The sequence below is a fragment of the Suricata suricatta genome, chromosome 6 (genome assembly GCF_006229205.1).
Source record: "Suricata suricatta isolate VVHF042 chromosome 6, meerkat_22Aug2017_6uvM2_HiC, whole genome shotgun sequence".
Lineage (NCBI taxonomy): Eukaryota > Metazoa > Chordata > Mammalia > Carnivora > Herpestidae > Suricata > Suricata suricatta.
In genome coordinates this window covers 29,696,682-29,709,888 of record NC_043705.1, presented here as the reverse complement: position 1 = coordinate 29,709,888, position 13,207 = coordinate 29,696,682, and the positions used below count along the sequence as shown (strand labels likewise).

General features: G+C 36.3%; 1 protein-coding gene across 5 annotated transcripts in view; it reads right to left on the bottom strand.

Moving 5' to 3' along the window:
• Positions 1-3,013: 3,013 nt before the first annotated feature.
• Positions 3,014-13,207, bottom strand: part of MATR3 (matrin 3) — a 41,354-nt gene continuing 31,160 nt past the window's right edge. For 4 of the 5 annotated variants that reach the window (XM_029942001.1, XM_029941999.1, XM_029942004.1 and 1 more), the window contains 8 exons: positions 12,870-12,995; positions 12,505-12,672; positions 10,149-10,280; positions 9,278-9,321; positions 8,817-9,192; positions 6,978-7,200; positions 6,365-6,486; positions 3,014-4,236 (listed from right to left, as the gene is read on the bottom strand). In XM_029942001.1, coding sequence (XP_029797861.1) covers positions 4,186-4,236; positions 6,365-6,486; positions 6,978-7,200; positions 8,817-9,192; positions 9,278-9,321; positions 10,149-10,280; positions 12,505-12,672; positions 12,870-12,995 — 1,242 coding nt within the window. In that variant the 3' untranslated portion in view covers positions 3,014-4,185. The other variant, XM_029942003.1, reaches the window with a different exon arrangement.

Here is a 13,207-nt window from a genome sequence, read left to right as displayed (position 1 = left end):
AACCCACTAGCTTTCCTTGAAATGTCTGATTGTATCAAGTCACCAGAAAATTACTAGACTTGAATGTTCTGAGCAAAAGATAAAAAGACATCTGAGAAAGCAGTTTTCTAGGGTTCTGAAATGGGAGTTACCTCCCATTAGTTGTTTTCTTTAAAAAATGCTTAGCACAGGTTTCCAGATGGCAATTATTTCCCCGCATTTCCTACAGTTCTAGGTTTCCAGCAGCAGCAAAAGCAGTACTTCAAGCAAGAGTACCTAAAGCAGGCTTGATTACAACTGTTTAGCCAAAATACTTCCATTCAACTATAAGACAATTATTCTCACAGTGCAGCCTTTATGTGACATCATCACCTGATAATTTGTTAAAATGCAAATTATCAAGATTATCCCAAATCTAGCAATTTGAAAATTCTAGTAGTACCCAGCCATATTTTATTTTCAGAGAGCTAGCACACCAGAGCACATGAGAGTGGGGGAAGGGCAGAGAGAGAATCCCAAGAATGCTCCAAGCTGTGAGTACACAGCCTGATCTCAGGAACCCAGAGATCATGACCTGAGCCAAAATCAAGATTCAGACAATTAAGCAACTGAGCCATCCAAGTGCCGCACAGACATGACAAAACTTCCAGGTAATTCTGATACATGCTAACATTTGAGAACCACACTAAAGGAAATGGTTCACACTATTATTTTGTTTGTACATGTTTTTTTTTAATTCTTTTTAATGTTTATTTTTGATACAGAGCATGAGAGGGGGAGGGTCAGAGAGAGGAGACACAGAACTGGAAGCAGGCTCCAAGCTCTGAGCTAGCTGTCAGCACAGAGCCTGATGCGGGGCTCGAACCCATTAACGTGAGATCTGACCTGAGCCGAAGTCAGAGGCTTAACCAGGTGCCCCATGTTTGTATATTAGTGTTGACTCTAGGAGTCTTTTGTTTGAGAATCCCAAGCAGGCTTGTGCTGTTAGTGTGGAGCCTGATGTGCGGCTCATTCTCATGAACTGAGAGATCATGACCTTAGCTGAAATCAATAGTTGATATTCAAATGACTGAGCCACTGAGGTGCCCCAACTCTTAAAAATCCTGACCTGACCTCTAATAGTCAAAGGACTTGCATCAAAGTGAAGGGCATTTTGCTTTTAAAAAGATTTTAAGTAAGGAATATACCCAACATGGAGCTCTTAGAACCCCCAAGGTCAAGAGTCACATGCTCAGGGGTGCCTGGGTAGCTTAGTCAGTTGAGCTTCCAACTTTGGCTCAAGCCATGATCCGTCTGTGAGCTCTTAGCTCCACACGGGGATCTATGTTGGCAGCTGAGCCTGGAATGTGCTTTGGATTCTGGGTCTCCCTCTCTCACAATTATAAAGTCACAAGCTCTACCCAGGGCATTTTAACCCCAGCTAACACACAGTTCAGGGTTGCTAGGGTGTAACAATCCCAAACTTGTTACCATTCAATACTTGGGATTTCAGCATACTAAGCCATATTCTGTAATGGAGACCAATAGAAGAGAGCATGCAGAGAGCCGCTCCTAGCCCTAGTACAAATTATCTTAACCTGCACTGAGTGGACCCAACATTATATAATTCTAATTTCCCAAAAAAATTTTAATGTTTATTATTTTTGAGACAGGGCATGAGCAGGGAAAGGGCAGAGAGAAAAGGAGACACAGAATCCGAAACAGGGTCCAAGCTGTCAGCTTAGAGCCTGATATGGGGTTTGACCTTATTGATGGAGAGATTGTACCCTGAGACAAAGTTGGATGCTTAACTGACTTAGCCACTCAGGCGCTCGGCCTCCCCCATTAAAAAAAAAGATTTTAAGTAATTTCTATACCCAAAGTGGCGCTTGAATTCACAGTCCCAAGATCAAGAGTCACACTCTCCCCAGAACGAGCCAGCCAGTACGCCACTATTCTGATTTTTAAATAATGTTCCGCAGTGTTCCTTAAGATTTCTCATACCATCAGTCTCTTTAATCTCCGTAATGTTACATTTTACTGTTCAAAGCCACTGAATTATCCATCGTGAACAAAGCTAGGCAAAAAATAAGTCTACTATTCTTTTATAAAACTCTAATACCTGCCATTAACACTTAACAGGGTGTATTGTGTTCCCCATCACCCTAAAAAAGGGGGCATGAGCAAAGCTCTCCCTCTTAAAAGGAATTCACAGAATGAAGACAGAAACTCAAAATTCTCCTTTCAATCTTATTTAGACACTCTCGAGAGGGGATGGTGTAGCTGGTGGCCAGAGATTCACTCTCATTAAAATTTCAAATGAAACTTTTAGGGTACCCCAGTCAATCAACACTACAGCTAGCCAACTCAGGCCTTATCAAAGTTACTCTCAGATCCCAAATTTATCAACAATAGGCTTAGTTTATGTATGAGAATTTCTATTCCTACATGTTATCAAAGGAAGGTATTAAACATTTCTTTTGTATAGTTTGGTACAGCAGGCAAGGTAGGACCTATGGAAAAAATGCTATCACTGACAGGAGAAAATTAGGGATTCCAACGCACATATAAAGTTTTGGGTTGCTTGCTGTTAGTTAACACTTGGAATCAAAAGCTGGTAATTAGTAAAGGCCAAATTAAACCACAGAAGTGAACTGGCGAGGATTTTTTGTACATGTCACATTTAAAAAATGTTACCTGCCTTTCAGTGGTATACCATAAAATTTTGACATATCTTTTAAGACATTTGGATCTAAGAGTTTCAAAGAGAATTCCTAGAAATTCTTGATATTTTTTAAAATTAAAAATTTATTTTTTAACAGTAAGTAATAAATCCCTTATACCAAGAATTGCAAGATTTCGAAATGCTGGTAGAACTAATTCTTGATAATCCACATTATCCCCAACTTTAGTGTTTTATAGGTAGACAGGCCTAAACATAAGCTTTTACCATTTCTTCACCCTTAGAATTTTAATGTCCAAAGGTTTTTACAAGTTCCATTCCACACCTCATTTTTTGATATGTAACAGGAACAAGAAATCCACCAGCACCAAAAACTTTAAAACTCAGTTCTTTAGTAGCGGTCTTTAGAACACTCTGGATTAAAAATGTAATAATTTGTTAAAGCATGCAAAAAAGTGTAACAGTGAATAAAAACCACAACTGACAAAAATATTGGTTAACATTCCAAACATGTATAACCAATGAACATGGCCTAGGTTTTTTTTTTTTTATTTGTATTCACTTCAGAAACTTGAATCCACAGATATAAGCAGTTATATTACCAGAAAGTTACAAGTAAACACAGATTATACATGCAAATTTCTGTTCACAAAGGTCACATGTGCAGGTATATGAATTAGAAGCGTGCGTCTAGTTTATGGCCAAACTTTTCAAAATGCAGAAATGTAAAAGTACATCTTGAAATATGAAGAGATGGTCTACACACTTCAAAAATCAAATGTTGCTTATACCAGATGTATGACAGCTACAGGATTCAAGTGACAAGCAATAATAAGATCTCAAGAAATTAATACTGCTCAAAGGGAACGGGAATATTTTTACATTTCACTGAAAATACATTGACTACTAGAATACGAAATCTAGCAGGAACTTAGGGGAAAAAATTACAAAAATCTAAAGCCAATTACTTAGTATTTCTTATTACCTAAACAACAGCATGACATTAAAAGAAAACTGCACCTGCATTATAATTGCCAATCTCATATTAATGAAGATATCCAAATAAAAAGCAAACAAAACATCTTCAAACTCCAAATGATGAAAAGTCTGCAAAAGGCTCAGATTAAAATATGGAATGTTTCAGATGAAAGTAATAAAAATACCATTGGTTTTGTTCTTTATTGAATGGAATCAAAAGTTTTGACATTTCTTTGAAGCTTGGAACTAAATTTCATTTCTCTGAATGACTCTAGATCTCTTTTTTCTTAGTGGTGCAAGTTGTCTTAAGTAGCTTACAAGTCAGTCTCTACAAAGTACTTCTGTCTGTTACCATTTTGATAAAACAAAAACAAATCTTCATTAACTTAACCGTATATGTATTTTTGCTATAACACTTAACACATGAACAGACATCTATTATTTTTCCACTAAAACAAAAGGGTACAATAGTTTTCTTCTAGTAACTATCAGTACTGTATTTAAAAAAGGTTAACATTAAAAACAAAGAACCATTATTTTCTTTGAAATCATTAAGCTTCTTGCACTTAAGCTTCCTTCTTCTGCCTGCGTTCTTCTGCCAATTTATTCAGAAATTTCTGAAAATGAAAAGAGAAGAATTATAGGGATTAAGTCACATAAGAAAAACGTAAGTGAACTCCAAAATAAAATATTCTATCCAAGTTTATCCTGAACTTGAGTGTAATTTGACTATAACCTTATCAATATTTTACAAATTCAGTTATTCTTGTTAAATCAGTGTACAAAACTAAACTAGTTCACACTACACAAGGGGAGAAATGGTAAATGTGAAAAAAAGATGACTTTTAATTTGCAATTAATATTAACGCACAAAGTAAAGGAAACAAAGACCATACTTGTATGGAAGAACTGCCATTGCTCCAAGAACAGAATAGTTAAAATAACATCCATTTATTCAGTGTGCCTTACATTAAGCTAACATTTTTTTTTTAATGTTTTATTTATTTTTGATAGAGAGAGAGACAGAGCATAGAGGGGGAGGGTCAGAGAGAGGAGACACAGAACTGGAAGCAGGCTCCAGGCTCTGAGCTAACTGTCAGCACAGAGCCTGACGCGGGGCTCGAACCCACGAATGTGAGATCTGACCTGAGCCGAAGTCGGAGGCTTAACCGACTGAGCCACCCAGGCGCCCCACTAACATTTTCTTAAAAGGCCAGCAGTATTTAAGTTTGCGGGCCCTTTTTTTTTTTTTTTTTTTTTTTTTTGCATATACTCAGTCCCACTGTTATAGCAATAAAACCAGCCTTACAGAGTACTTAAACGAATGACTGTGACTGTGTTCCCCCCAAAAACCTCACTTACAGAAGCAGTGACTCCTGTTAACACCTGTAATTTCTAGGGTTGTTGGACATATTAAGATATTAATAAGTAACCCTCCCCCATAAATCTAAAACATCGAAAGTTTCTTGACTTTTGGGCAAAATTTCTCAACTCTATCTATAGTTTCTTCAAATTGCTGAGGGTTAAAAGCCACTATATCCCTAAGGGAAAAAGAGCCACTTCTCTTTAAAAAAATTTTTTTAAGGTTTATTTATTTTGAGAGAGAAAATGCGAGCAGGGAAGGGGCAGAGAGAGTTGGAGACACAGAATGTGAAGCAGGTTCCAGGCTCTGAGTTGTCAGCACAGCGCCAGACATGGGGCTCAAACTCATGAATCACAAGATCATGACCTGAACCGAAGTCATGATCTGACTGAGCCACCAAGGTGCCCTAGAGCCACATCTCTTTAGAACACCTCCAAAAGAATATCTAGAAAGTTTTAATAGCTAGAAAATATTTATAAGCATATAAATATAAAGTATCAAATACCAAGATACAACTTTTGTCTTATTTTAATATTCTTCTTTGTAACAGTTTCTGCCCCTGTACAGCTAAATATCAAAACAAATAAATTATCTCTTTGCTGCTACTAATGGGATTAACCAATCTTCTTTTTTCATATGCATAACGGGAAGATACATATAGGTAGCAAAGAACATTTACATTTAAAACTAGTGACATAGCCAAGAACTAGAATTATTTCCTAACTCAAGCTTATCTTTATCCATCTAAATCAACACACAGAACATGTTTGATGACAGAATACACCATCAGCTCTATATTAGAAAGCAGTGTAAAAAACCAGTTATCTGTAATTTAACTCCTTTTAAGTTTTATCCCATTATCTTGTTTCAATATTTAAGTCCTTTAAAAAAAATCACTAAAATACCAAATTTCAAAACATCATAAAATAGAACTTTATTATGATTATTTACTCATTTATCCTTTTGCCTTTATCTCTCATCAGTCATTTAACTCAGAGTATAATTATTAACCTAAAAGCAATGTAAAAACTATTAAGTATAAATTGAAAAAAGCTTTTTATTATTCTAACTTGGGTTTTCAGGCCTCCATGATTTTCCCAATTAGAGAAATTACACTCCCCAACACTTAGTCAAGAATATTTAGGCAAACTTTAATTATATTAGAAAATTATTCAATTGATTAGAATGTACTACAGAAAAAGGCTCAAGAGATGTTTCTAGAACCATTAAATTGTTTAAGGCCCATCAATAAAGAAGTAAATGTGTCATCTCTAGGATATGGCATTGTGATGGGTCTACAGAAGGTACCATATACATTTTACTTTATATAAATTTACATGTTAGTTTTCATAAAAGAATCTTTCTTTTAGATTCAGCCTTACCTTTAATTTCTGATAATGAGGAAGGCTGCTGCAATGAGTATTCTTTGCAACTTCTTCATTTGTATAAAAGAGTGAACACAGCTTACAGTAAAACCCTGTTTTAGGTATCACATAGTCTATACCTAGAACACAAACATACATTCTTACAACTTTAGTAAATTGAAGATTTAATTAGTGTTCTCAAATCTTTTGTTCGGTCAGTATAATTTGAACAAGGTAATATTTGTGACAAGTCCAATATAGCCTAAGCTAAAACAAAACCAAACCACAGTATCAGTAGCTAGTAGTTAATTGTACTCAACTGACGTTTAAGGTCCCTGCTAACTATACTCTTTAAAAAGCAGAAATATAAAAGATAAAGAAAAGGCAATGTGAAGTTCTCAGAAACCTTTATGTGGAGAAAGAATATATTATGAATGGTAACAAAAGATAATACAAAATAAGGAGAGTTGGTTAAGTGGAAAAGAAAGAATATATCAATCAAGACTTACAAAATGTTCTGCAAAGAAAGAGATTTAAAGTGGTATCAGGGTTTACGTAACAGCAATTTAAAAATCTTACTTAATAAGAACTTGGGGAGGGTGAGGGGGAAGAACAAAGCCTTAAATCTCACCAACAGGAACATTGGGCTGATATGGTCCAATTCTATACTCATCTGGGATTGTATAGTCCTCCTTGTTTTCATCGCTTTGGCCATCCGCATTTTCACTTGTATCTTTGTTGGGATCATCAGCATTCTCAGCAGATTCCGCGCCTGGTTCTGTATTTTCCTCATTTTTAATTCCATTTTCCAACGCTGCTTCGTTTTCTTGATCAAGTTCCTCGATCTTGTCCACCTTAATTTCAACCAAACCATCATCATTTTTGTCACCAGATTTAAATGCCATGCCTGATTTACGAAGTTTCTGAAGTTCCGAATCTTCCTCATCACCAACCTCATCTAGAGTGACAAAACCTTCCATACTCCCTGGGAAACAACGCTGTTAAGAAAGACAAATTTACTCTGCAACAATTATCTTGCAGCATCCCTTCCATTTGCTTTACTTGAAGGGAAGGAGATAGCGTCTTTGTCTTGATGAATGAATTCTCTCAAAATACTTTTTCCTTTCTCCCCAAAATCACGGATTTTTTTAAACAAAAAAATTTAGTTTTAAAAATAAATAATTAAAGGTTTGCCTCACAAAAAGAGCAGAATATAATGAAAGAAGGACATTCTATCCTACACTTCCTGTAACTGTTATGCTGCAAGGGATTATATATCAAAAATGTGATTTGATAGAAGTAGTTCAATGGTATCCTTTGGAAGACAGTATCTTAGGATACAACTGTTGTTTACAGAACACACAGTCTAAAATAGTGTAGTGGTTAAAAAGAAAAAATCAAGCTCTGGAGCAGGACAGCCTATGTTTAAATTTTTAATTCTGCCACTTATGAGCAACAGGATCATGGATAATTTATTAAACTTCTCTATGCCTAAATTTACTAATTCATGAAATGGGGTCAACAAAGGTCAACAATTATCAGCTCTTAAGCGTGCAAATGTATTCTGCAACAATCAGCCACTTCAAGAAAAATAACTTTTAAGACTAAGTTATCTGACCTAGCGATCAAAATATGGAGGTAAAAATTCGTTTTCTAATAGTTGGAACATTGCTTACAAAAATCAATGGACCAGGACTACTGAGTTCTCATTGTAAGAACCATTTAATGTAATAATCAGCACACTAGTCTCTTTTGTTATTCTGTAAGCTATGCATTTATTTTCTATTTGAATTCATCTATGTTTGTGTTAAAATTTTAATGTTTATTTTTTTGAGAGACAGAGAGTGAACAGGGGAAGGGCAGAGAGAGGAGGAGACACTGTGCTGTCAGCACAGAGCCCGATGTAGGGCTCAAATTCACGAACCAAGAGATCATGACCTGAGCCCAAGTTGGCCACTTAACTGACTGAGCCACTCAGGTGCCCCTCACCTCATATGCTTTTATGTGTTCTCAAAAAAGGTCTTGAAATACTATCTTCATATACTGAATGATCTAATCAAGCTTCTCTTTCTCAAATAGAAAAATTCTTCAAGTTAAAATTTTAACTAACTGGCTCAATATTTTAAGTATCTTGGGTCAGTTAACTTAAACTCATTTCCCAGCTTTATAAAATTAAGTTGGACTACGAGGCTGCCTACCAGTACTTCCACACTACCACTACAGTACATAAATAAAAATCTTTCCTTCCTTGCTAAAAATTTCCCTGTGACTTGACACTTTTTTACTTCTATTTTAACCTATTTATTGCAGAGTTTACTTTTAAAAATTTTTATATATTATGGCTCATAACTGACTTTTCCTAATATAAATGACTAATTCTCTTTAATCAGACCCTGCTAATGTAAATATATGAAACATTTAACTGATCTAGTGTTCTATTCAAACAGGTCAGTATACAATCTTCCTTTACCTTTTTAAGCTTTTTCTTTGCAGCTGCTGAAGCACTGGCATTTCCATCTTTTTTCACAGCTTTGTCCGAAGGTTCCTTTTTCCCATCAGAAGCCACATCACCTAAATTAGCAAGATCTGTCTCATCTCCTACTGAACTGCCACTTTCTAGCAGTGCTGCTGCTTCTTCTTCATCAACGAGTAGCTCATCTTCAGATTCAAGAAGCATGTTAGGTTCTTGCTCTGCTTGGTCATCCTTTGTATCTTTTTCCCCATCTTCACCTGACTTCTCCTCTTGTTCTTTACCTTCAGTTGTACTTTCAGTCTTCTGGGAACCATCAATTTTGGATTTCTTATCGCTTGGAGATTCTTTGCCATCTGGAGAATAAGACCTTTTCCTAAAATCGAACGGATATCCCTCAATTCTGAGTTGGAAAACCAAAGTTTAAAATACTAGTGTATATACACACAAAATGAAATTACCGAGATTTATCTTTTTTCAGTAAGTCAATGCCTCTGTTGGGAATCTACAAAACAAAATTTTGTAGAAGTTAAATAAATGTATTAGAATTATTTTCATTTGCAGATTATATAATTACTCAATTAACTAATAGTTGATAACCATCCTTAATATCATCAACTAAGTTTATTCAAGCTCTGTAACCATACCTTAGAATTTCAACTGCCAACAGTCAGCAGTTCATTATAAACAACATTTCAACAAAGCAGGGCAGTGGGTAATTAACATTTTGGTAGCAGAGCTCTGTTCAAATAAAATCTTTAAATGGAATAATGCAATAAAGGTATTTCTTGCAAAGTACCACTAAAAACAAAACAAAACCAGACACTTCTGAACAACATCAGGGGGAAAATAAAAAAAAAAATGTTTATAAGAATGTCATGGCTTGGGGCACCCATGTAACTCAGTTGATTAGGCATCTAACTATTGATTATAGCTTAGGTCAGTCTCACAGTTTGTGGGATCAAGCCCTGAGTCAGGCTCTTCACGGACAGCATGGTGCCTACTTAAGATTTTCTCTCTCTCCCCTCTTACTCTCAGCAACCCCCCGCCCCCGCCAGCTTGGTGTGGTCTGTATCTTTTAAAAAAAACTGGGGGGGGGGGGCCCTGGGTGGCTCAGTCAGTTGAGTATCTGACTTTGGCTCAGGTCATGATCTCACAGTTTGTGGGTTTGAACTCCACAGCCTGGAGCCTGCTTTGGATTCTGTGTCTTCCTCTCTCTGACTCACACTCTGTCTCTCTCAAAAATAAACATTTAAAATAATTTTTAAAAATGCTGTGGCTTAAAATATGTAAGATAGGTTTTATAATGATGACAAATCCAGTACTACATACCCTTAGTACCAATTTTTTATATTTTTCAGACAAGTCAACTTTAACACATCTCCCCTGAAACCAAAGGGCCTTTTTCAAACAGTGGTCAACCATTGCCATTGCATCTTCTCTGGTTTCCATCTCAATAAAAGCCTTCAGAAAAAAAGAAAAGAAAAATAAAGAACAACATTAGTTTTCAAAGAATTGCATTGAACTCTGTTGCTCAGTATTTTTTTTATTCCATCAGTTAAGAAAATTTAGTTTTTTAATACAAAACTCCCCAGTAAGAGTTAAAAATCAATCACTTACAAGGTAGCACCAAATATTAAAACATCAACGTACAGGCTTTCTAAAAAGTAATTCACTTAGAAGCTACTACTCAAAATACTGTAAGAAAAAAAATTAATTAAAATAGTCTGGGGGCACCTGGGTAGCTTAACAGGTTCAGCGTCCAACTTCTGATTTCAGCTCAGGTCATGATCCCAGGGTCATGGGATTAAGCTTTGTGTCGGGCTCTGTGTTGACATGTGGAACCTACTTGGGATTCTCTCTCCCCCTTTCTCTGATCCTTCTGTGTTCATGTTCTCTCTCAAAGTAAATATTTAAAAAGTCTGGAAAGGGGCACCTAGGTAGCTCTGTCAGTTAAGTGCCCAACTCTTGCTTTCTGCCCCTTCACTGCTTCTGCTCTCTCTCTCTCTCTCTCTCTCCCTCAAAAATAAACAAATTTTAAAACAATAAACAGTATGGAAAGACAGAAACTGAGAATGCCCTTAAATAAGAGTTAACAACAGGGGGCCTGAATGGCTCACTAGGCTGGGTGTCAGACTTTGGCTCAGGTCACGATCTCATGGTTGGGGAGTTCAAGCCCCATGTCTGGCTCTTTTCAGAGCCTGGAGCCTGCTTTGGATTCTGTGTCTCCCTCTACTCCCCTGCTCATGTGCATTTTCTCTTTCTCAAAAATAATAAACATTAAGGGGAACGTGGGTGGCTCACTTGGTTGAGAGCATTCAACTTCGGCTCAGGTCATTATTTTGGGGTTTGTGGGTTCTAGCCTTATGTTGAGCTCTGTGCTGACAACTTGGAGCCTGGAACCTGCTTTGGATTCTAGGTCTCCCTCTTGCTTTGTCCGTTCCCCACTCTTACTCTGTCTCTCTCAAAAATAAACCAACATTAAGGGCCGCTTGGGTGGCTTGGTAGGTTAAGCGTCCAGCTTCGGTTCAGGTCATGATCTCACGGTTTGTGGGTTCCAGCCCTGCATCAGGCTCTGTGCTGACAGCTAGTCCAGAGCTTGGAGCCTGCTTCAGATTCTAGATCTCCCTCCCTCTCTGACCCTCCCCTGCTTTGTGCTGTCTCTCTCTCAAAAACAAATAAAAAACAACAACAAAAAAAAATTAAACTCAACATTTAAAAAATGTTTAAAAATAAACGTTAAAAATGGAAAATAAAAAGAGTTAACAAAATAAACATCCTTCTTACTCTGGACTTTTAAAACAAACAAAAAAACCCCACAAGTTACTAACTGAATTCACCCACTGAGTTCACTTAATTTGAAAAGTCTAAAATATCTAGAGTTAAAGCACTCTTGGTTATAAATTGGTAGTTTTTTTTTGAAGACCAATTTGGCAATATCAAAGTATCAGGATCCAAAATTCTAATTCTGAAATTTTACCTCAATTATATAAATATGCAAAAATTCACATGCTGCCAAGTCCACAACACCACCAATGGTACAGTCCAAAAAACTAGCAACTCTAAATATCCACCAACTGAGGAAGTTAAAATTTGTTAATAGTTTTTACTCAATGGAATCACATATAAAGTGTAAAACAACAGCATAATACCACTTGAGGGGAGAAAAAACAGCATACCTATATACACATAATATTTTTGGAAGCAAACCTTAAAAACAGTGTTACTAAGTCTAGGAAACAGAAGCAATGTTTACTTTCCACTTTATAGTTTTTATGTTTATACACTGTTTTACACATTAAGAGAATCTAGTAGGACTTAAAACATCAGCATCTATCAATTAGGCTGAGAAAACTTATCTAGATCTAGGAGGAATGCCTAGGTGGCTCAGTTGGTTGAGCTTCCAACTTCAGCTCAGGTCATGACTTCATGGTTCCTGAGTTTGAGCCCCATGTCAGGCTCTGTGCTGACAGCTTCGATCCTGCTTCAGATTCTGTCTCCTTCTCTCTTTGTCCTTCCCTCGCTTGGACTCCGCCACCCCCCCCACCCCCCGCTGTCTCTCTCTCTCTCTCTAGGAGAAGATAAATTTAATTACTTCCCCTTCACTTAAAAATAGAAGATATAACCTCCACCAAAAACTGAGATTTACTTAGAAGTAATATATCGAACACTCTATCTGTGGTATTACCTGACTTTTCATCCTCATCAGTATATAATTTTTAATTTTTCCATAAGGCTCAGCAAGCTTGAGAACTGCACTGTCTGAATAGCCAGAATGAGGTAAATTGCTGAGATGTATCACACGCCCAAGTTCTTGCTTCTGATCAAACTTCTGGTCTGGTTTCCCTTCAGGTTTCTAAACAACAAACAGAAAGAAATAATAAGTAAACAAACAAAAAGGCAAGTCAAATGTTGGTATGTATGCTATAATTATTTAGTAATAATTAAGATAATCCTACTTATTAGCAACAACTTAAAATAGCTAGTTAATACACATTAAAATGATGTATTAAGTGGTTGGTGGTACAAATCCAGGGAAAAAATTGGTATTACCTTTATTCTTTTGTATTTCTGGGATAAGTGAACTCTCACTGGCTTGCCAAATACTAATGCTGGTGTGGTTGTGTAATAATCCACTGCAGCCTGAGCATCCTCCGTGGTTGCCATTTCAATAAATGCCTAAAATTGCACAAAATTATTTATTTACAAATTAAAAGAGAAACTGCCCAAATCTTTCTAGATAGATTTAATCATTAGGAAGCAGTTTTAAGAGTCTGAAAGCAGAATAAACCCCCCAAAATTGCTGTTTGCTCTTTTATTAAAGGTAAGTTCAGAGTTTATTAACTTCATGCTATTCAACTGTCCATTTGGACTAGAATTTAATATATTGA